We start from the raw sequence: 24585 nt of genomic DNA, 5'->3' as shown, positions 1-24585 counted from the left end.
ACAACCAGCTATCCTGGAATGCTCCGCCTTCTCACGTTAGCTCACTCCCGAACGGGTGTTCGGAAGCTACCCAGAGGATACGTGGACTAATCCCGAACGTTGTGAGCTGCTTGAACCACATGCAGAAGAATCGTCCTAGCCACTCCCAAGTGAATGGCGACCAGTAACTTTCCCCACTTGCGTGGACTTCTAAACATGAAACCATACTCCTAATTTCCTACTTTATTATAAAATGTACATATGCTTCCCTTAATTGGGACCTTAGAAATTAGAATTTTATTGAAAAATATTGTACCATCTTTCCATTCATTCCAGGTAATCACCTCAGGTGGTGTCACCTACAAGAACGAGCCTTGGCACCGCGAATGCTTCACCTGCACCCACTGCAACATCACGTTGGCCGGCCAACGCTTCACCAGTCGCGATGAAAAGCCCTACTGTGCTGAGTGCTTCGGCGAATTATTCGCTAAACGTTGCACAGCATGCGAAAAACCCATTACCGGTAAGAAGCGCGCGCCTAATTTTTTGATAACCGAGTTGTATCATATTTAATTACTTCTATTCCGCTCTCTGCTCTCTTAGGTATTGGCGGCACACGTTTTATTTCGTTTGAGGATCGCCATTGGCATCACGATTGCTTCGTATGCGCCAGCTGCAAGACCAGTCTAGTCGGACGCGGCTTCATCACCGACGGACCGGACATCATTTGTCCCGAATGCGCCAAGCAGCGACTTATGTAAGCGTGAAGGCGGCGTCAATGTAGCAAAAAACAAACAAACAAAAGAAAAAAAGAAAATATTAGGCGTGACATGCTCTCTCTCTCTAACAAATGATGAAGAAAAAATATATGATAAACAACAGAAATTAAGGAAATAAAAGAAAAAAAACAAAAAATGCAATATTAAAGCTTGCTGAAAAATTATTGTACTTTAATGAAACAAAATATCAGATAAATAATGAAAGAAAAAAATTAAACAACCCTAACGGCCTCGAAGCGTGAAGGTGTGGAACTCCTTTTGAGCAATAAAATATTCATATTCAGAGAACGGAAAATATAAAAAAAATTGTAAAAAAATATGTATGTAAAACGCAAACTTTTTGAATTACTAGCTATTAGTTTACTTAAATTTACATGGAATTATAATTGTTATAGGTATAGAAAAAACACTAAATTTTACAAATGTCTAAAACTCTGATTAAAATATGCGGCCTAAAACACTTTGTAATGAAAAAAAAATATTTAAAATAATTTATGCATATATTTCCGGTGGGTAAACGAATCTAATGTCTATGGAAAACAATAAAAGGGGCATTTAAAAATTAAGCAAAAATAAAAAGTCAAGCACGAAAATTTAAGCTTATAAAAAAAAATCAGATTAGCACTATTTAAATAAACAAATTTACTAAGCAATTAAATCACTGTTATTTGTGTATGTACAACGTCACAGCAAAAAGAGCAGCCATTTTGTTTTTGTTATACATATTTAATAGGAATGCCACAAAATAATATACACACAAACGAATATTAAACACTAAAATAAGCCTTAAAACATGCAAACAAACAAATTACTACCTTAGTTTTATGTTTCCTTTGAATTTAATTCATAAAACTAAAGCAAAAATGTCTTAACCCACGGTTTCAATTGCCTTAAATGTGTATGTATACAGCTCAATTTTCAATTATCAAATAATATTCTTATAATTTCCTATTAATATATTATAAACATAAAAAATCCAATTACTATATTTATTTATAATTCTAATCCTTATTTATTCGATTTCATTTTATTTAATATAAAAAGTATGGCAATTCACTGTTAAGTGCAAATTATGAGCGCAAAAAATGTGTGTATGTGTACATTTGGTTGTTGTTGTGTTACTCTGGTAAATTACAAATGTCACGTTGCCTGCCAGGTTATTTGCAGCTAATTGTGAAATGTCCCCAAGTATTTATTTAATGGAAGGGGAAGACTTTGTTATTTTTGTTTTCCTTTTTACAATATTTAACATAGCAAAAAACGAAGAAATTTGTATCGATTATGCTTGTCAGAACAATCTTTTAACTGTTTTAAAATAATTTAATTTAGCGATATATTTTCAAATTGCCATTCGCTTGAATGTACTTATTCACACACACACACACACACACACACATGCGCGCACGCATACTCTTATGTTCTGTGCACATTGTGCCACCAATGGATTTATGTACTATAAGTGTGAGGTATGTAGATGTATGTAAATCGTGACCACGTGAGTAGATCCAATAGCAATTACTGACTACAAACACTGAAATTAAATCAAAATACTGCGGAAACCATATTGATGTAATATTAAACTATTAAAAATGAAATAAATAAATATTAAAAGTTGTACGTGGATTTTGTTTGAATTACTATATCAAAGGTAAGTAGTTTTTTCTCACAGGAAATGCCGAATCTACGTCTTGATGAGACCTACTTTTTAAACTAACTCTGAACGGCAGACGATGTTTTTTTTTGTTTTTTTTTTTTGTCATGATGAACTTTTTCATAACAGAAATCCGTGTGTAGTATGTTCCGTGTGCTTGCCATTGCCGGACGAGGGGCGACCGCTTCTAGAAAAAACTGTGAGCCGTCATGGGACGCCTGGCAGATGTGAAACATCGTGTGTGTACAAATAATATGCATAAAAGATAATATTACAGGAATTAAATATAGCCTAATGAAAAAATGAAGTATTACGAATTTCCTACAGAAAATGGTAACTTTATTTAATAAACATTTATTTACATGTGATATCAAAATTCGATATTAATATGAAGCCACAATTTAAATATTTTCATCTGTGAACAAAATATCGTATCTTAGAACAAATATCGTAATTTTATATGTAGTTTTGCATTTGTGCAAATACTACCGCTGCTATTAATTATAAGACCTAATTTGCTGAATATCATTATATTAAGATAGATTGCAAATAAAATACTTACACAAAAAAAAAAAAAAATCTGTGACTTCAGTAATAGTTATATTCGATGTTTCCTCTGCCGGTATTACTGTGACGATTGGTCGATGATAACTAAAGTACGTTACAAAAGTATTGGATGAAATATTATCAAGATATCTCACAAATACAGCATCTATTGTTGTTCAATATTTGGTAGTAGATTCTCTTGGATTGTTGTTAATTTGCAATTGAAATTCTTTTTGAAGTGTGCTTTGAGTGCTGAAATTTTTTGTATTTTCAAGTGGCGCAAAATTAATCATCCAGTTTTGTATTTGAAAATTATTAAATAAAATAAAAAAAAAAATTAAATAAAAAAACGACTTTGAGTGCTGAAATTTTTTTGGATTTTCAGGTGGCGCAAAATTAATCATCTAGTTTTGTATTTGAAAATTATTAAATAAAATTTAAAAAAAAAATTAAATAAAAAAACGACTTTGAGTGATGAAATTTTTTGAATTTTCAGGTGGCGCAAAATTAATCATACAGTTTTATATTTGAAACTTATTAAATCAAATTAAAAAAAATTTAAATAAAAAAATGACTTTGAGTGATGAAATTTTTTGACGTTTCTGGTGACGCAAAATTAATTATCCAGTTTTGTATTTGAAAATTATTAAATAAAATTAAAAAAAATTAAAATAAAAAAATGACTTTGAGTGATGAAATTTTTTGAATTTTCAGGTGGCGCAAAATTAATCATTCAGATTTGTATTTGAAAATTATTAAATAAAATTAAAAAAAATTTAAATAAAAAAATGACTTTGAGTGCTGAAATTTTTTGAATTTTCAGGTGGCGCAAAATTAATCATACAGTTTTATATTTGAAACTTATTAAATCAAATTTAAAAAAATTTAAATAAAAAAATGACTTTGAGTGATGAAATTTTTTGACGTTTCTGGTGACGCAAAATTAATTATCCAGTTTTGTATTTGAAAATTATTAAATAAAATTAAAAAAATATTAAATAAAAAAATGATTTTGAGTGATGGAATTTTGAATTTTCAGGTGGCGCAAAATTAATCATTCAGATTTGTATTTGAAAATTATTAAATAAAATTAAAAAAAATTTAAATAAAAAAATGACTTTGAGTGCTGAAATTTTTTGAATTTTCAGGTGGCGCAAAATTAATCATCCAGTTTTGTATTTGAAAATTATTAAATAAAATTAAAAAAAAAATGAAATAAAAAAACGACTTTACAAAAAAATTTAAATAAAAAAATGAGTTTGAGTGATGAAATTTTTTCGATGGTGCTTTTGGTGCTTCAAGGTTTGTGTACGTAGACAAAGTTTGAAATTGGAATAAGGTAAGAAAATATTGTTTATAAATTGTTTACACTTATTATTGTTATTATTTTAGAGCATAATTTTACTGGTACAATGGATAAGAAAAGGAGTAAACTATGGGGTTTTTTCACGGAGGCTAAAGACGATAAGGTAAAATGTGATCTTTGCAATTCGTTGTATTCCGTGAAAGGTGGCCCTACTACAAATTTGAAAAAGCATCTCATGAAGAAACATAGACCAACATATGAAACCATCATTCTGTGCTCCGAGTCAAATGCTCTAGCCCTGGAAGGTCCTATACCACCAACTTCAACAAGCGCAGAGTCTAATCCTGAAACTAATCTTGTGATTAAAACAAAAAATTCGAAGCAGACTAATTTAAATGTCTTTATTAAACGTCCAATAAGTGTAGTAAGAGAAAAAAAAATTAATGATTTAATTTTTAAAATGATAGTTAAAGACATTCAGCCTTTTTCTGTAGTTGAAGTCGCGGGTTTTAAAGATCTTATTAATTACTTAGAACCAAGTTATAAAATACCTTCAAGATATATATTAAGCAATACTTTGTTGGATTCTCACTACTCCGAAGTCCAAAAAAAATTAAAAGTAGAATTGGAGAATGCTTCAAGAGCAACAACTTCTTACCAAGCTGTAACAGTCCATTATTTATTAAATTGGGAGATTAAGTCTGCATTACTAGGATGTTTTGAGTGCCATGAGCGACATACGGCCGAATACATCAAAAATGAGTTGCATAAGTTGCTCTGCTATTGAGACATACAAAATAAAATATTTGTGTGCGTTACAGATAACGCAGCGAACATGAAGGCTGCTATACGATTGATAAGTTATGAGCATTTACCGTGTTTTGCTCATACTCTTAATTTAGTCGTGCGTGTAGGACTCCAGGAATGTGGACTCGGGGAGCTGATAAAAAAAATAAAAGCTATTGTGGAACATTTCCTCAAGAGTCCAATAGCTACCAAAAAACTAATTGCCATGCAGGAGCAACTGAGGCCTAATCAAAAACCATTAAAGCTTAAAATGGACGTAGTGACCAGATGGAACAGTACCCGAGATATGATTGAGAGGATTTGTTCACTTCAAGAAACTTTAGAAGCGTCTCTCGGAATCTGACACAATCCAGTAGAAAATCTTTCAGAAGGCGAATGGCAGACACTGCCTGAAATAATAAAAATTCTGAAGCCATTCAAAGAACTCACTGAAGAAATGTGTTCAGAAAAAAAGGTGACTGTTTCAATGGTCCTGGCTTCGACGGAAAGTATGACCAGAATTTTGGTCAGTTTAACTACGAATATAATAACAGATACAGGGAAGAAACTGGCAAATAAAAGGCTAACGGAATATAAAATTAGGTTTAAGAATTGTTACAGGCACCCTATGTTATCTAAAGCAGCACTATTAGACCCGCGTTTTAAGAAGCTGGCATTTAGGTTTGATTTATCAAGTTATGAGTCTGCGAAAGATGCATTGAAAACTGAGCTGCAAAACGAGTTCAACTTTTATCAGCAATCTATAGAACCTACTGAATCAACGTTAGCTATAACTAACTTTAGAGGAAAGAATTATCTCTCGAAATGAGTGCCCTTCGAAATGGTGGCAAGCACGGGCAATTCTATACCCGGAGCTCTCGAGCTTGGCTGATAAATATTTATCAGTTATGGCTTCTTCTGTACCATATGAAAGGACTTTTTCGAATCGGGCAAATATTAAGGGGTTATATACCTTGTGGTCCGGTGAAATTAGCGAAAGTTGGGTTTTTTTTAAAGATATGTAGCAATAATTTTATTGTATGTATAAAAGTTTTTATTATTGGATATTACAATGTTTAAAGAAAAAAAAAGGCTTTGTTTGTGTAAAAATATTTAAAAATGGCGGAGTTATGGCGTTTTCCCCCAAGACCCTTTTTTTGGAAGAGGCTTGCGGTGGACGCGATTCAAGTCCACCAAGTCAACTGAAATCAAAAAATCGAAAAGATTTCATTAGTATAGGGTTATATCTTCTTAGTGAACGATCAATATATTAAATATTTTGATTTTTGTGAAAATAGGAACATGTTTTTAAAAAACTCCACTTCTACAGTCCTAAAATTGGCATTAAAAAATTCATATCTGCAAAATAAAAATTTATACATAAAAAGTTGATCGTTCACTAAGAGGCGACATCAATTACGAACAATTTAAAAAAAAATTATAAAAATCGGTTGAATACCTTTTTTGCAATCGCGTCCACCGCAAAACCATTTTTGGAAAAACACGTTTTTGAGATAATCGCGTTTAAAGTTTCAAGCGCCGCATGAGGCCGTACGCTCAGGACGTGACGACGCACAATTTAAAACGCTGTAACTTTCGATCTATTGCTCAGATCTCTATGAAATTTTTGGAAAATGTTCTCAAGGGATTGTACTTTACGATAAAGAAATAAAATTTATTTTGATTTTTTTGAAAAACACAAGGTATATAACCCCTTAAGCGAGAAGCGCAGCTCTATTCAGCCAAAGAGAATGGAAAAGATTTTATTTTTAAATATGAACCAAAGATTCTTGCAATAATTTTTTTTTTCATATATAATATTAATAATTTAGTTTATCAAAAATATTTTTTGTTTTGTCTAAAATATGTTTTTATTTAATGTTTAATTTCAGTTCAGGAACGAAAGATTTTTGTTGTTTAAATGTTATTCTCAATAAATAATTTTTGACACCTATTTGTTGCTTTTTCATTATAATTAAGGAGATTCTGCCAATTCTTCATTTGCAGTTCTACACTTTCTTGTGACGTCGCAACGTCATACTGTACGCGTATCATACGATACAACATATTCGATTCGTTGCGTTATGGATAAGGTATCAAAAGTAACGAGTAACGTAACGATACGATAGTAACGAGTACTCATCGTTGTAGTAAGGAACATATACGGGTTTGCTTTTTTTCGTTACTTTTACACCTCTAGTTTTTAAGTAATTTAATGTTCAAGTTCTCTAATTTAGCGAAAAGTTGGTGTTGCCATACACCTGAAATAAAAACGAAGTTCGTATGCAGAGATGTTCAGTGGAAGGTTCATTGTAAAACTGCAGTATTTTTTGGTGTAAAATAAAATTGAGAAATATTTATGAAAATAAAAACATACAACTCATCGAAACTTAAAAACACTGATATTAAGCGTATCATAAAAAATAATAAAGTAATTAAAAGCCAAAAATTACGGTTTATAAGAGTATTGTATTGCTTCGATTAGTTTTACAAACGGATCCTCATGCATAGAACTTTTTTTCGCACCCTCATCAGTCCAACTCCGGCTACGCAATCCATAGTATTTTTGCGTAGAACTCCTTTCCGTGTTAAAGCCATTGAACCCAAAATTAAAACATCGTATGTGTGTATGTAGTAAGGAGGCACAATAACCCCCAACACTAAACTCATTTACTTAATTTTTGTTCATATTTTTGTTTTCATTTGCAGACATCCGGCAACACCATACCGTTGTCATTCCAATCTTCTTCTTATTCGCGTTTAAAATTGTAAAGTGACTGTATGGACAAGTGCATTTGCATTTAATTTTAATAAAAATAATTCGAATATAAGGATAAAAATAAGTAAAAACATGCGTGTGAGTGTATATTTGGTGAATTTTAGTGTAATGTTAAAAAATAGTGCAATGTGGCAAATTATAGTGAAGTTCCCGAGGGCATTTTGAAGGCAAATAATCACGAAATTTATTATTTCCCGAATAATTTGGAGTTTTAAAGAGTGTTCCTTGACACCTCACTAACATCTCCACCAAGTTTCATTAATAAAGACATAATAGTTTGCCAAAAATTGCCCAATAGACATTATTCTAAATTCCAGCCTATATATGTTTTCTACTTCTTGTATTTAAAATTGTTATAAAACCGTATTCGCCAATTCAGAAAAAATTTAATGCTTTCACCGTGGTAAAGCGTTTTACCGAAGCTGGCAGCATTGCTGCGCCATGCAATAAATCAATTGCAGCCAACTTCGTTAGATGAGACAACTAACAATTTAATTCAGTATTTCTATCTCTTTTTCACTTCCAACAAGAATCGTCCCAGACGATTCGCAGTGCAGGAAAATTGTTAAATTCAGTGTAGAATTGCATTAAAACATTAATTTAGATTCCACGCGTGTTTTTGCACGCAAATTAAATACCAACCACATCATTCAAGAAGGACTGATTCGGTTACGGTGTAAATAGAAACCATGGTATTATCTGAAACTGAGCAGGTGAGTGATGTCTCGTTATGACAGCATGCGCCTCGTCTGCAGTGGCACACGACCCCCAATAATATTTGTCCAAGATTAAGATATACTTAAGTATAAGGCATAGCCACAAATACATTGTATCTCATAAGGCTGCTCCGGGTCAACCCACATATAAACTAATTGGATAGCTGAATATGTCTGATCGGTGACATGCTGTAATGTTGTTGTTGTTGTTGTAGCATTTCATTAAGCTCCGCCAATGCATTGTAGTCATCAGTCGTCATCGTATATCTGGCCTAACGGTAGACCCAGGTAACATGATGCTTCGACGGGTTGGCTTCAACGTTGCAGTTTCAGTTTAAACTGCTATTCATAACGTAATTGAGTCAAAGTTAGGCGGTTCTCATAGTGGCATCTAAAGCTCTTCTGCGATGGGTGGTGGTTGGTTGTGCCGGGTTTAGGATAATGCCACATGGGTAAGCAAAGATTAATGGTTTATTTAATGAAACTTGGTGGAGGTGTTGGGAAGTGATTTCTAAACAACCTTTATAACGCAAAATTTCAGAAATACATAATAGTTTTCCAATTATTTACGTTCGAAAGTGTCTTCGCTATAGTTTGGCACCTTAAAATATAAATATTTTCTTCTAAGCTTCAAATCAAAAAAAAATGACAATCACCTACCTGTTTTTCTCCTTTTCATACTTGTATGCATTGAAATATTGAATGCAAATGAATTTATCAATATCACGACTTTCCAATTTTAAATGAGAATATTAATGCATTCCTGTTGCTGTAACTGTGTTCGATAATTGATCTCGTCGGTATAGTCGAACAGATGTCTCGGGTCTCGCCTGTGAAGTGGCTCAGCCTCCAGCAAGTGCTTTACTTGTTGATCATCTTACTATGCTACTTAACTGGAAGCATAGTAGCCTCGTTGTAGCGATGTTGCAGAGAAGAAATCAAGAGGCATTCCGTGGCTAACCTGATAGTAGTATTCTGAGAAGTCTGAAGCTTAGTCCAGTGTGAATAATTAGTACCAGGCGACCAGACGGTCCTCAAATCGCTTGCCGGCAACACAGGGGTCAAAGGTAAAGTACTTTCATTCCCCTGGCAGCCGGTTCAACGTTACTGGAATGACTCGGGTTTTTCCTGACCAAGGGCTGCCGCCCCAGTAAACTAGCCCTGTCTAATGTAACATACCCCACAAAGTATTGTTGCTGGCGACATTTAGAGCAGTTGGCCGATCGGTTCTGAACTATGCAAGGTTTGTCTAGTCGCCTGGCATCAGTGATACGCCGTGGACAAAGCTCCAGACATTTTAGAGCCACTTGTAGCAGCATAAACATTCCCCATACTTACATACGGTGAATGCTGCTGGAGTGACAGTCCTTGGCCGGATATAAATCCGGGTCGTTTCGGTAATGTAGAACCGACTGTCGTGGAAAGGGTTAGGAGACATCTCTTTAACTATACTGACGGGATCCAGGACAAAAACTATTTTAACTTCTGGATCAGCCACTATACCGACAAACATTAAACTACCTCCTTCCTAAACTCCCGACCTCCGAATGTCGTTATCGGCGTTCAACCACCACCTATTGCAGAAGAAGAGCTTCAGCTGCCTCGCGAGATCCGCGTAACTTTCGCCCAATTATGTTCTGGATACTGCAGCAGGACTCAAGGACTTCGGAACTACTCTGACCTCTTCAAAAATAGACGCGGGAATGTAAGTTGAGGGTGGGATGAGCTTAATCTTGCCAAGACACTGTGGTGTGCAAGACAACGAACTGGCTGAAATCTAAGTGAACTGTGGCGCTTTGAAGCGTCAATTGGACCGGACAAATTTAGGATCAATAATGGCGGGAACAGTCGGGTACATGAAGTCCTTCACTAAAGGGTTGGCGGTTCGGGGAAATTCAATAAATTTATTTTGCTAGTCAATTGCTTTATTTTATAAAAATAAAAGCATAGCCTTAATACATCGTATTTCGACTTGACTTTAGAAAAATTAAAAAAAAAAAAAAACAATTAATAATTGTGAAAAGTGATCGCTGTTTGTGTGGAGCCCGTTTCTCCAGAAGTCCCTTGCGGTGATCATCACAAGTCCTTGGAGATGCATCTAAAATCAATCGTAGAAGAGAAATTAATAGATAATCTTGTGCCTGATCGAATCTTTTTGTTTTTTTAATTAACTATATGGCGGTCTCCGAAATTTTTTTTGCATTTTCGATAAAAAACCGACAATTAATTGTTAAAAAAAGAAATTCTTCCATGATTCCATGATTCTTGCCTGATTGAAGCTTTTTTTTAATTAACAATATGGCGGTCTCCGGAAATTTTTTTCACATTTTCGATAAAAAACCGGCAATTAATTGTTAAAAAAAATCGAAATTTTTGAAAAAAAAATCCCTCGATCAGGCACGAGTTTTTTATGTTTTTCAAAAGCAGTATAAATTTTATTGAAATCTACCAAGCGGTTTTCAAGTTACAGTGATTACCAGTTCAAAAGACATAGTTTCGAGAAAAACGCATTTAACGCCCTTTGTTAATTGTTGAATAACTCGAAAAGTATGTGTCGGATTCATTTCAAATTTTCACACAATATTTTTAAGGTATTATACTTTAAGAAAATGCAAAATCCAATTTTTTTAAAATTCTAACTACCCCTAACCTCTTAAACTCAGGAGTGTTACATGCACAGATATGTTAGAAATTTTATTAAATTTTAAAAATTAAAATTATATTAAAAAAAAAATACTAAATTGCTTTGCCTACCAAAACTTCTCAAAAATCACAACAAACCAACAAACATACCAAAACTCAATTTTAACAAACAAAACTACCAATTTTGGTCCGATTAGACTAAAACGGCAACACTGACGCCTACATACACACACATACATATGCATCCACATATATATATGCTCTTAATAACTTTCAAGAGAATTTTCAATTTCCTCTCACTAATTTGAACTTTCCTCCTGCAGTTCTTGCAGACTTCGAGTATGTACTGCACATAAGTGTACACCATGCCGGTTCATATGTTCGCTTTCTTTTTCTGCCGTTATTTTGTAGCCCATTTCATTGTGTGTGAATCATGCACAACATGCTGGACTCAACATTCGTTCAATTGTATATTTGCACATACATATGTACATACATACATATAGAGTACAAGCTCGATTTTCGAAACTAATTAAAAAGAAATCGAGTGTTTGGGATAATATGAACCAAAACTCAATCTAAGTGTATTGATTAATCATAATGTTGATTACTCAAATTTTACACTTTTTAATTCAAAGTTAATAACAAAAAAACATTAAGTCCTTTTTTGGAGAAGCATCCCTAAACACCATTTTTTCCTTCCCTCTATTTCCCTCTTGCAATGGTATCACAAAGGATGAACCAAACTTCTTTCGTGCAAGTTGGCCCACTCTCTGGGCAACCATTACTACTTAACCTAGCGTTTCCACGACAGTCGGTTCTGCGTTACCGAAACGACCCGGATTTATATCCGGCCAAGGACTGTCACTCCAGCAGCATTCACCGTATGTAAGTATGGGGAATGTTTATGCTGCTACAACAACAACTTAACCTAACCTAACATGAACTTAACTGGATGCTAAACACTCCGTTGATTTTGTCCATAACCAGCAGTTCTCCCAAAAGGAAGATTCTTCCATGAGTATTACATTTGCCCAATTCCGTTCTGGACTTGCCTTACTCCATGCAAGTCGTTTTTCAGTCTGCTCTACAATTTGAGTTATTTTGCACGTAAACGTCCTCAAACCGGGTCCTTGGATAAATTAATACAATTTTCCTCGAAACTGCTTCAGCTTCACGCAACGATAAGTTCGGCTTTGTCACACAAAAAAAAAAAGCCTTGCTTTGGAGAAGTATTTTGTTTTGAGCCTCGCCGGGGAAGTCGTCAATGAAGTTTTTAACTTCTGCATACCGCTGCACCCATTTTTAAATGAACGTCTTCGGCTTCCGCAAATATTTTGCTGCAGATGCACGTGACATCTCTGACCTCTTAGATTGTGTACATAGAAGCATTACTTCAAATCGTTTTCCATACGTTGAACCCATTTTGTAAAAACGGTTTCTTGGCGAATCTTTGTTTGCAAAACAAGGAAAATTTACAGCCTGAAAAACTAAAATTATCAAAGATGCTGCCAATGTGAGCGTCATAAAAAATACCAATTGATTGATTGTCAAACATCGCAAATGACAGTCCATCGCTTCACAGATGTTGGCAATACATGACTTAACATATTTCATAACATGAATTGCCGAATTCATTCAATTTGCTGTGCCAATTGGCAATTTCCTTAATATTCAACATTGAAAGTAATCACTAATGTAGTGTCGAGATGTCTAGTAATATACTGCAAACCAATACAGAAAAATTAAAAAGTCTACAACAGAACCCGATTTTCTTTCGAATGTCGCTCTTATGCTCTTATAGAACCCGCAATGCATAAAGTTTAATTGTCGCGTTAATGGTTAGTCGCTTTTACCGAGCTTACACTGTATATATACATATGTAAAATGCATATTTTTATATGCAGCGTTGTAATTTATTTATTTAGTGTTTATTTTTTTGTGTGCGAGTTGCTTTTCTTGACCAACCGTTGCTATGAGAGTACAACGCACTTTGGACATAAAGAAAAACATCAAACAGAATTGTATTAAAAGGAACAGTTTAAGGCAGAGAGTAGGTAATAAAGAGATCCGCAAAAATAAAATTACAAACACGTTTTGCAGAGTGATTAATATTGAGGGATGCCGAGAGGAGAGGATGAAATGTGTCTTATTGCAGTGCGTCGAATGCTTAGTATTATTAAAAGTATGACAGCAACTACAGTATATAGTTGATAGACAGTTAAGCGGCCAGACTTTCAATTCATCTACCGAATGGTGGCGCTCCCTGTGGTGTACTTCACTTAAATTTCTTTGCATTGCTGATATGATGGCTACGCTTACAGTGTCTTTATTAGATAAATTATTATTAGTAATCTGTACGGAATGTTTATGTGATCTTATGTATGCATGACCAAGTGTTCGAAGTATAATTATCTCTTCTTTATGGCCTCTGGTGACGGTCAAGCATTGTTTGACAGGAACTTTATATGTGTGCGTGTCGGGTGATTGACGCTAATATCTAAAATTTTTGATTTTTACCGACAACAAGTATGTGTGACACGACGACACCCGACTGCACTAACACACACAAAGCTCAGTCAAGCATGCTTGACCAACACCAGAGGCCATTAGAATGACATGAAAATGGAAGAAAGCGAAAGCAGTGGCATTCCCACTGCAATTTCTTTGTGCATATGTACGACCATGCATATGTATATAGGTACGTTACTCAATAACTCGACACTCAATTGTTCATTTCATAACGACTGTAGAATTTGATTGAATGCGATAGCAATATTTTAAATGTAGATATTGCCATTTTATGTTATCGTCATTTTGAAAAGGTTGCCAAGCAAGCCAGAAGGGAAATGTACCAAAGAAACTGCCATGTAAGCGTCATAAAAAATACCAATTGGCTGTTAAACATGCAGTCTATTGTTTCACAGATGTTGGCGATATATTACTGAAAATCTTTCATGACATAAATTGCCAACTTCATTCAATTTGCTGCCTCGATAGGCATTTGAATTGAAATTTACCATTGAAAATAATAACATATTTAGTGACGAGATGCCTAGTTAACAGAATGACCAGAATATATTATATGTACATACATATCTGATCGCACCAATATTCCAAAGTGCTTTGTGGGAAATTTTTATGCTGAAACAAAATACAGACCGATCGATTGCATCTCCTCTACAACCGGGACGGCAGTGAAACTACACCAGAGCAAGGATGATAGATATCAGGCAGAGAACGTTAATGACAATAACATTAACATTACATTAACGTTCTCTGTATCAGGTTTGCTGTTGTTGTTGCAGTAGCATAAACATTCCCCATACTTATATCAGGTTGGCTCGTTAGGTATGGTGAAAAAGAAAATTGAGGGGAACTTTTATTATGTGAAAGCTAAAGCTAAATTTTGTGAAACACAAAACGAATGGCATCGGCATATTTGTCAAATTCGCACAGAGCCGAATAACGGTCTGCTAGTTAGTAGACCCCTAAAAATCTTTTCACCATAACACCAGCGTACATTGTCCGGCATATAAAAGTACGCTCATGGCACTAAGCACATCTCCACGTACCCTCTATCTAACCTTGTCCGCTGATTCCACACTGTCAAAACAGCATGTTTCCGGAGCTTGTGGTTAGATAAGATAGACGATGACCATCGGTGACCTCACTGCCCTGGACAGGGTTTGCAAACTGATTTACAACAACAACACCAGAGTAGAGTGCCTCTGGTGTCATATGTACATATCTACATCCATACATATTTATGAATATGCCAGATTATGCATGGGGTACCGACTAGTTTCTATCTAATCGGCAACGTTTTACAATGATTAAATAGCAGCCTCTTGAAAGTGCTCATGTTAACAGAATTTTTTATTTGAGTTGGTAGCTCGTTAAACAATTTTAATCCTTTATAGAAAATATTTTTCTTATCAACTTCTGTTTTAAACAGTGGTAATCTAAAACTATTAATTTCCCCGAGTATATATGAATGGGTTTAATTACATATGTATCTAAGATTATCGTTCCGATAAAAAAGTTACCTTGCTTACGTTCCGGTAACTTAAAACCGACTGTCATGGAAATGATAATTATTATTTGCAATATACACACATACATATGCATTTATATAATTTGTCGAATGGTTGAACTTTTCTAATATGAAGTATGCACATTTTTAGCAAGGCGTATGATTTCTTTCGCATTTTCGTAATATTACCAGATAAAGATGTGAAATTTTTTTTCGAGTTAAAACTCTGTATTGTACGCAAACAAACTACTGTGCAACGTTTTGGGCTACCAAATACATACGAAAGTAGTCAGCAAGCTGATATCGCTGCAAAAACGAGAACAACAGTATAATCGCTATTCGATCTCTGGAGCTGAGAGTTTTGTGATACTCGTCTACCTGCCTGATTACTCTTATGTTTGCTTTACTCTCCTCCTATACGCTCAGTTCTTTCCGCCCTGCCTCGCTCCAGTCAACATTTAGGCAAGTTCAGCTCTTCGTACACATACATACATAAGTGTATATGTATGTACATATGTATATAGTTGCTTGCTCGATTGTCTCGTTGTTTGGTTGCTGTCGCGCCGGCTCATTTATTCAGTTTACTCGCCACTCACTGCGCACACAACGTAGATACTTGGTGTTCACTGTTCGTCGTTACCGAAGCAATAATACTTTTTGGAAGTCATCAAGTTTTCCTTGCATACATGTGTTCAAATTTGGAAAAAATTATTTAACAATCTATTCGAGTTTTAATTAAAAATTTCGTTTCACTTCAGTTTGTTTCGTTCACAAAAATTTTCTCTCAAAACAAAAAATAGCCAAAAATAAAAAACTTGATTTGGATATAGTAAAAAAATCCTGATTAAATAAAATTCGTTAAAACTAAGAACCGATTTCGAAGCCGAGTTGCTATTGCAAAAAGCGTAAAGAGGAAAACACAACAACAAGCGATACAACGATATATTTACATATTTCCAAACGAAGAGAACCTTGCTGTTGCGAAACTCAGTCAAGAGTCCGTAGACGTCGTCAAGGAATTACATTTGCAATAATAGCAACGCCGTCGCAGTATTACGTTTATAAATACATCAACGACGATACGAACGCATCTGCTGTTTATCAGCCGACAACCGATCGGAGCCGCTAGTGATCGAGTAATAAATTTTGTAATACGCCAGCACTAAGAAAATAGGCCAACGAAACAATTTGCAACTCCAAAGAAGTGCAAGAGGCATTGTCTCAGCTTCAGTTGAAAGCTAGGCTGAAGAATTGTTCGTGGGAGCAGCGCTGCCAGTGGGACTTTGGTAGCTGTTTTTCTCTCGGCCGCCCATAAACGACTACAATTTTTGTTGGCTTTGCAATTGCAGACAGTATTTGCGGAGTACGCAGCACACTTTCGCTTTTAGTAACTGTTTAAGAGTATTTATCATACGTATAGTATAAACTAAGTATTCCGGCCTTCTGTCTAATTGCCACACTCGAATAGATTGCGTTTGCTACTGTACATTTGATTGGTATTCGTGTCATGATGTTTCAGAGCGATTTCCATAGAAAGAAAAATTTCGCAAATCCTAATTTGTTCAATGTAATTATGGTTTACATTTGCATGAGAATTGCAATTAAAATTTATTGCTAACCGGCGCTTTCTGTTACAGAATTCCACAGCTACGGAAAAGACTGCACCAGCTGCGCAGCCAACTCCTGCTAGTGGTCGTCCAGATTCGAAGGAGGAGAACAAGGAGCCAGAAGAAGTACGTACAGAACATCTCTTTAAGCATCCTTTGCAAAATACCTGGACTTTATGGTACTTGGAGAATGATCGCTCGAAATCTTGGGAAGATATGCAGAACGAAATAACCAGTTTTGATACAGTAGAAGATTTTTGGAGGTAAGTGATGCATAAAATGAAAGTGAATATTGTTTTCAAATTTTTATTTTACATGACATTGATTTCGAAGTTATGTGGGTACTTGATGAACGAGAAAAATTAAATTAGTAACCAGGCATGACGGAAAAATAAAAGGTGAAGTAGTAAGGCAACTTTCTCTGTGCACCTTCTGACATTCAGCTGCCTCTTAAATGTTGGACCATATAGTGGTTTCTTTTAGTCATATCGTATTTTGAAACGAAATTAATGACTTAAAGCTTGAACAACATAGGGAAATATTGCAAACTTATTAAGTCAATGTTTGTAGGCCAAAGAGTATATTTATTGTAAAGAAGTTTTGGCCGAAATGAGGCACCTACCTGTACGAAAGTTTGTGCGAAAAGTTTGTGAGGCTGGCATGCTAGTAGACAAATTTCACGGCCACCGCCGCCGTAAGGTACACACTGACGAAGATGTGAGGTGCGACTCTGTCTTGGAACATCGATTCATCATCCATCCAGCGTAGCGAATTTTGCGCGAGCTTTAGTCGTTGACAAGATCCAATTGAAGCCAAGGCAAATTGAGTAGAGATACTGTTGAATTGAACTCATTCGAACCCGCTTCGTTATAATTTTTCTGTTTGGGCTTTACTGTTGTGGTTGTTGTTGTTGTTGTAGCCGCATAAACATTTCCCGTGCATATAATATACGAGGAATGCTGCTGAAATGACAGTCCTTGGCCGGATATAAATCCGGGTCGTTCCGGTTAGGTAGAACCGACTGTCGTGGGAACGCTTTACTGCAGCTAGTGGTGGTTAATGATTTTAATCGATAATTCATCTTTTTGGAGAACACAGAAACTGCCTCATCTGGCGATCGGAACACCCGCACGTGTTCGTCGAGGTGCTAATGCATCCTCAAAGAGTGACAGTTGGGAGCGGTGGCATTATGTGTGCTTAAAAATGCTAGTGGATTCAACATTTTGGTCAACAGTGAGCGCTACGTAGACATGATAATCCATTTGGAATGGCTAGAAAATGAAGACATGCACTTGGACGACGCTTGCTTACAACAGGATGGCACGCCATACCACTTTTCCTATACCACCACCGATATTTTCTGAGCCAAGTTCAGTAATTGAGTTATTCGCCGTCTCGGCGGTGCCAAATGGCCGCCGTGAAGGACCGATATTTCCCTAAGTTTCCACGACAGTCGGTTCTACGTTACCGAAACGACCAGGATTTATATCCGGCCAAGGACTGTCACTTCCGCGAATGTAAGTATGGGGAATGCTTATGCTGCTACAACAACAACAACAGCCGATAGTCTGCGAGCAATTCATTAACTATTGAGACCCTCACTGCGAGAAATCTCCAACTTTCCCCCACCAAGTCCACGGCGACCCTCTTTACCACCTGGACAAAGGGGGTCAAGCTGTCCCTTAAGGTAAAAGTCGACGACACACCAGCTTACTCTCCTTCTCAGCGCACACAACGCAATTGCCACTAAAGTCCAAAACCGCAACAAGGTCCTCAAATCGCTTGCCGGCAGCACTTGGGGCAAATACAAAGAACTGTTGCTATCGACATTTAAGGCAATTGGTCGGCCGGTTCTGAACTATGCTGCGCCCGTCTGGTCGCCTGGAACTAGTGACACGCAGTGGATAAAGCTACAGATATGTCAAAATACTGCCATTCGGACAGCGACCGGTTGTCTCCTGATGTCCCCCATTCAACACCTGCATAACGAGGCACAAATTCTCTCAGTAGTGGAGCATAACAAACTGCTCAGCAAGCAGTTCCTGCTTGGATGTTACCGCAGGTTTCACTCCTGCAGACACCTGCTTGAGCCTAAGCCGCCTCCCAGGCAGGTCAGGAGACACCGCTTAGACTACGCTGACGAAATCCAGGACAAAACTGACCGCAATCTACTGGACCGGACAGTATTTAGACAGTCAATAAACGACATCCACCGGGAGACCGTCACCACCTTCATGAACTCCCGTCCTGTGAATGCCGTAATCGGAGTCCAACCACACCCTGTTTCAGATCGTAGAGCTCCAATTTCCCCGTTAGACTCGTGTAACCGTTAGATGAGCTAGACGAAGACGACCGGTGATTACACTACACTGGCAGGGCAAAGGTACTGCTACAACAACAACAACAACACTATCCACGTCGTTCCCATGACAGTTGGTTCTACGTAACCGGAACGCCCCGGATTTATATCCGGCCAAGGACTGTCACTTCAGCAGCATTCCTTGTATATGCACGGGGAATGTTTGTGCTGGTACAACAACAACAACACTAGCCACCCGTTGAAACCCAGTCATCTAACACCCCCGCTAGATCCACCGCGTCGAAGATGCAAGTTCTCTCTGTCTTCAGTTAGATGAGATTGATGACAATTACTTCTGTGTTTAACCGGGCTTTTTAAGTTGCTATTGTACAACAACAATAAATCATTTTCTTCAGAGCTATGCCTAATATATTGTATTATGCTAAACTTCTATTCTTTCTAAATATATTTTTATATCTATTTAACTTTTTTCAGCCTCTACAACCACATCAAACCACCATCTGATATCAAACTGGGCAGTGATTACTCGCTGTTCAAGAAAGGCATCAGGTATATATCGCCTCTGTCCAAATGTACTTTTACAGGAAATAGCTAAAATGACATCTCGCTAACTGTTTCAGACCAATGTGGGAGGATGCGGGTAACAAACAAGGCGGCCGCTGGGTAATTACACTCAATAAGAGTTCGAAGGCAGACTTGGATAACTTATGGCTTGATGTTGTAAGTAGTTATTGGCATTTGAAAAAACTTCTATTACAAACACATCACTACGTATTTTTTTGTTTGCAGCTCCTTTGTTTAATTGGTGAGGCGTTTGATCATTCAGATGAGGTTTGCGGAGCTGTTGTTAACATACGTGGAAAAAATAATAAAATTTGTAAGCTTGACGATGCGTAATTGAAATTCAAATCAATACGAACACATTTTTTGTTTTTTTTTTTAATTTATGTAGCTATTTGGACGGCTAATGGCAATAACGAAGAAGCCGCATTGGAAATCGGGAATAAACTGAGGGAAGCCTTGCGTTTGGGTCGTCAAAATTTGCAATATCAACTACACAAGGACACAATGGTCAAACAGGGTTCGAGTGTAAAATCGATTTATACTTTATAAAAAAAAAAGTGTGCGGATTCGCTTGTGTAGACTAAATGTACCTCGACACACTCGCACACAATCGCAAAAACATCAGTTAATCGAGTCGAGCAAATATGCTAATATGCTACGAATGAATTTTTAAGTTAATTAAAAAAATTGAACTATAAAAAAAATTTAAGAACTACAAAACAAAAAAAAAAAATACAAAAAAAAAAAACAAAAAAAAAAAAAAATACAATAAAACCCAGATAATCGACCCAGCCGTTGCAAGTAATCCATATTAATATTTATTTGAAAATGTGTATTTTATTGATACTGCGAATGTGTTCTAAAGAACACGTAATGAATGGTAGCTGGATAGCAAGCAAGGAGCGGAATGTCATTGAAACCCACACACCAATAAACAAACATCAAAACAATACATTTGCTAAACAAATTATACAACACAACTTTGTTAAATGAAAATATAATACAAATTTGTTTTACCATAGGAGAGATGAGAGCAGAAGTTGGCAAATGCAAATGCAAATGCGTCGCCTACGACAGCCAAATTAGTGACGCTGGAATGTGCAGTAATATAACATAATTGAATTAAACAGAAATGTATTTGTAATTTTGAAGATGCGCCAAATATGCCATTGCAAGCAGAAGTTTTAGCTATAATATCAGAAATATTCATACATGTAAACAAGCCAAAGAGCTTGCTTTAAACTTGAAAATTTTCCAGATTGAATGCTTGTGTTTTTGTTGTCGTAACAGCATAAATATTCCCCCCAATACTGCTGTAGTGACAGTCCTAGGTCGAATATAAATCGGTGTCGTTCTGGTAACGTAGAACCCGCTGCGGTGTAACTGTCGTCACTACTGTGAACATCGCTTAGAACGCATAGAATTGTAGTCATTAGCGAATCCTATGCGTGTTTTGTATAAACGAATATGAAATTAAATCTAATAAATATGATAAAATATATACTAAGTGATTGATTTTTCAATGAAAAATGCAGCTGAAATTCATTGATTTTTTTTTTAAGTATTGCACACATGCCAATATATTGGTCACATATGTATATTAGGCCGGGTCGATTTGGGGGAGGCAAAAAAATCGCCCATTGCTCTGTGAAAATCGTATTCTAGGGATCAAAATAAGAAACTTTGACGAAGGAACCATACCTCTAAAACGAATTCTGATGTCCCCCAATTTGGGTCGAACTTTTTAGTTTCTTTTCTCATGTAAAGGCCAAAAATGGTGATATTTTGAAATGATTGTATGGGGAACCCCCCAGAGGAGTTCCAGGGGGTAAGTTAGTGGGGGTCGGTCATACATTTGGACTCGATTGGAGCACTCTAAATGGGTCAAAGTGTGATTTTTAGTTCGACCTAAATTGGGGGACATCAGAATTCGTTTTAGAGGTATAGTTCCTTCGGCAAAGTTTCTTATTTTGATCCCTAGAATACGATTTTCACAAAGCAATGAGCGATTTTTAAATCGACCCGCCCTAGTGTATATCCTTTGTTGAGCGTTTAGTCGAAGATTGCTGTACGCTCTTTTAGCAACATAAATAATTTCCAATAAATGTTGGGGAATGCTGAGGTGACAGTATTTTATCGGATATAAATGGAGGTTCTGGTGTTTTCACGTCTTGATGTTGTCATACAAATGGAGGGGCCACCTTCGAACAGCAGATAGGTTTTATGTGAAGCGTTTTCATTATACAAATGCTATCGGTGGTGAGAGAGACTTGTTAAATATCGCTTCCTGATGGTCATATTTCATAGAGGTGTTCATAATGTGCGTGGAGGTCAGAATCAACCAAATCTTAGTCATATGTTTTAGCCATCTTTACGCAGCCGAATACCTACCAAAGGGGTCGATGTCATCGCTCCTGGAATATCTATGAAAAGGTTCACTCCAGCAACTGCGAAAAAAAGGTAAGGACCAAAAAGTGACCAGGACTAGAACTATATAATCCGCTGACTTATTTAATATCGAATTTCATAAGCTTAGTTTTTAGATGGTGGTTTTGATTTTTTTGCACGATTCGAGGGTTTCGGAATTTCCATATACGGAATCGCTCTAATCACCCGACGAACGTAAAGGTCGTTTCCATGACAATCGGCTCTACGTAACCGGAAGGACGCGGATTTATATTCGCGCAAGGACTGTCACTTCAGCAGCATTCCCCGTGTATGCGTGGGGAATGTTTATGCTGCTATAACAACAACATTAGATAGGGCTAGTTTACTGGGGCGACAGCGCTTGGTTGGCTGCCATGGGAATGCATTTGAATTATGCTGCACCTGTCTGTTCGCCTGGCACTAGTGATTCGCAGTGTATAAAGGTACAGACATGCCCAACTACTGCGATCAGGCAGCCACGGGATGGCTCCTGATGTGCCCCCAGTTTCTCCTTGGGTGTTTTGGAAGGTATCACCCCGCAGTCACTTACTAGAGCCTATGTCACCCCCAGGCAAGTCACGAGGCATCTCTTCAAATACACGGACGAGATCTAGGACACAACACAATTACAACAACTGCACCAGACAGTATACAGACAAACACTAAACGACATTCATCGGGAGATACTTAACACCTTCCTAAACTCTCGACCTTTGCATGCCGTCATCGGAGTCCAACCACCATCTATTGCAGATGAAGAGATTTAGCTACCCCGCGGGACCCACATAACTTTCGCCCAATATTGGATACTGTAGCAGGTTAAACTCCTACTTATCCAGCATCGACCCGGACATACCCAAAATATTTCCAGCATGTGAAGGCACACCACACGACACTAATCACCTAATCAAAACTACTTACCTAACACCTCTCTTCCTTTGGACTTAACTTGTCGAAAGAGCACATTTCTTGGGTCTACCGTTAGATGACTTAGACCAAGGCGACCCGTAACTACATCGCATTGCCAGGGTTTAGTAAGCTGCTACAACAACAACGAGGAATGTAAACGAATAGAACGAGAGTATCGTCACTTTGATTCAACGCAGCCACCCCAGCTTCACTTACTTGTCGACAGGACGAGCTGACCCGTCATACATGTTCTCCAGCATAGCGTTTCTTTTGTACAGTTAATCTATACTAATTTTATAAAGAGGAAAACTTTGTTTGTTTGTTTGTTTGTTTGTAACGAATAGGCTCAAAAACTACTGGACCGATTTTAAAAATTCTTTCACCATTCGAAAACTACATTATCCACGAGTAACATGGATTACATTTTATTTTGGAAAAAATAGGGTTCCGTAAGATATTTGGATTTTTCGGACTCAAACTGAAAAAAATCTTATATATAAAATAAAGTCAACTTTTTGTGTGTGTTCGCTAACCGGCCGTGTCTGCACCGAATTAAACCAAACTTACACACATTGTTAAGAAGGTATTGAAGATGGTTTCCGTATAGTTTGGATACCTATTGGTGGATAGGGCTCGAGATATAGGTCAAAACGTGGACCCGGGTAACCTTTGGTTGTGTATGTACAATATGGGTATCAAATGAAAGCTGTTGATAAGTGCTTTAATACGGGGTAATTTTCATACCTATTGATGACTAGGGTCTGGAAATATATGCCAAAACGTGGACCCGCCGTGTCTTTCCACCGAATTAAACCAAACTTATGCACATTGTTAAGTAAGTATTGAAAATGGGTTTCGTAAAGTTTGGTTGTAATTCGGAGCAGTGGCAACGGGTACAGCGTTCTTTTGAGCCAGCCATAATGTCGTTTACTTTTTTAACGCTTGGGGCGGAACTGAACTTTCAAATTGACAGTGTGAGTTACAATGTGTCAATATTTCTTTCTGATTTGGATGCCATAAGGAAAAAACGTAAGTGCAACATGTAAAAATTGTTTGTGAATTTTTTTGGAGTGGATTTTGGAACAGTGAATAATTTCTTACGAAATTTGAGAATTTTATGCGAAATCCGAATGAAATTATTATGTGTTCGTGGAAAAAACAATTTTTTTCGTTTTTTTTTTTTTGAAAAATATAAATGGATAATGGTTAAAAAAGCTCCAATGCTTAATAAAACATATAAATTGAAACGAAAAATTCATGGATGATCAGGAAAAAAGACGATTGTTTATTCATATGCGTTGATTTGAAATTTAAAAACAATCTTCTTTTTTCCTGATTTTCAATTTATATTTTATATTTACTCAAAAACAAATAGAAAAACAAAAAATATTGTGTATGCCAAAGCGCTTGAATAAAGAAATAAATAATATGAAAATCATATATTTTCTGTTCTAAACCATATCTATTGTATTTTAGTGTGCCCAGCGAAGGGGGCCGGATTTGCTAGTATAAAATAAAATAAATAAGTTCGCATCTG

General features: G+C 36.3%; 2 protein-coding genes across 7 annotated transcripts in view; both read left to right on the top strand.

The window, feature by feature from the left end:
* The window catches only part of LOC129242916 (four and a half LIM domains protein 2), a 167970-nt gene extending 165595 nt beyond the window's left edge, over positions 1-2375 (top strand). For all 4 annotated transcript variants that reach the window (XM_054879848.1, XM_054879847.1, XM_054879849.1 and 1 more), the window contains 2 exons: positions 316-502; positions 583-2375. In XM_054879848.1, coding sequence (XP_054735823.1) covers positions 316-502; positions 583-740 — 345 coding nt within the window. In that variant the 3' untranslated portion in view covers positions 741-2375. The remainder of the gene's footprint in view (positions 1-315; positions 503-582) is intronic.
* A 5956-nt stretch (positions 2376-8331) lies between these two features.
* LOC129240507 (eukaryotic translation initiation factor 4E1) lies at positions 8332-21219 on the top strand. Of its 3 annotated transcripts, XM_054876351.1 has the most exons (7): positions 15838-16584; positions 16642-16788; positions 16859-17091; positions 19623-19697; positions 19769-19868; positions 19938-20025; positions 20101-21219. In XM_054876351.1, exons 2-7 carry the CDS (start codon positions 16729-16731, stop codon positions 20259-20261), a joined length of 717 nt encoding a protein of 238 aa, XP_054732326.1. In that variant the 5' UTR covers positions 15838-16584; positions 16642-16728; the 3' UTR covers positions 20262-21219. The 3 variants fall into 3 exon arrangements, with proteins under 3 accessions (XP_054732327.1, XP_054732326.1, XP_054732325.1); XM_054876352.1 differs by lacking the exons at positions 15838-16584; positions 16642-16788 and adding an exon at positions 8332-8539; XM_054876350.1 differs by having other exon boundaries at positions 15838-16788.
* Positions 21220-24585: the final 3366 nt, after the last annotated feature.

Source organism: Anastrepha obliqua, chromosome 3, assembly GCF_027943255.1.
Source record: "Anastrepha obliqua isolate idAnaObli1 chromosome 3, idAnaObli1_1.0, whole genome shotgun sequence".
Taxonomy (NCBI): Eukaryota; Metazoa; Arthropoda; class Insecta; order Diptera; family Tephritidae; genus Anastrepha; species Anastrepha obliqua.
This window is presented reverse-complemented; position numbering and strand designations above follow the sequence as displayed.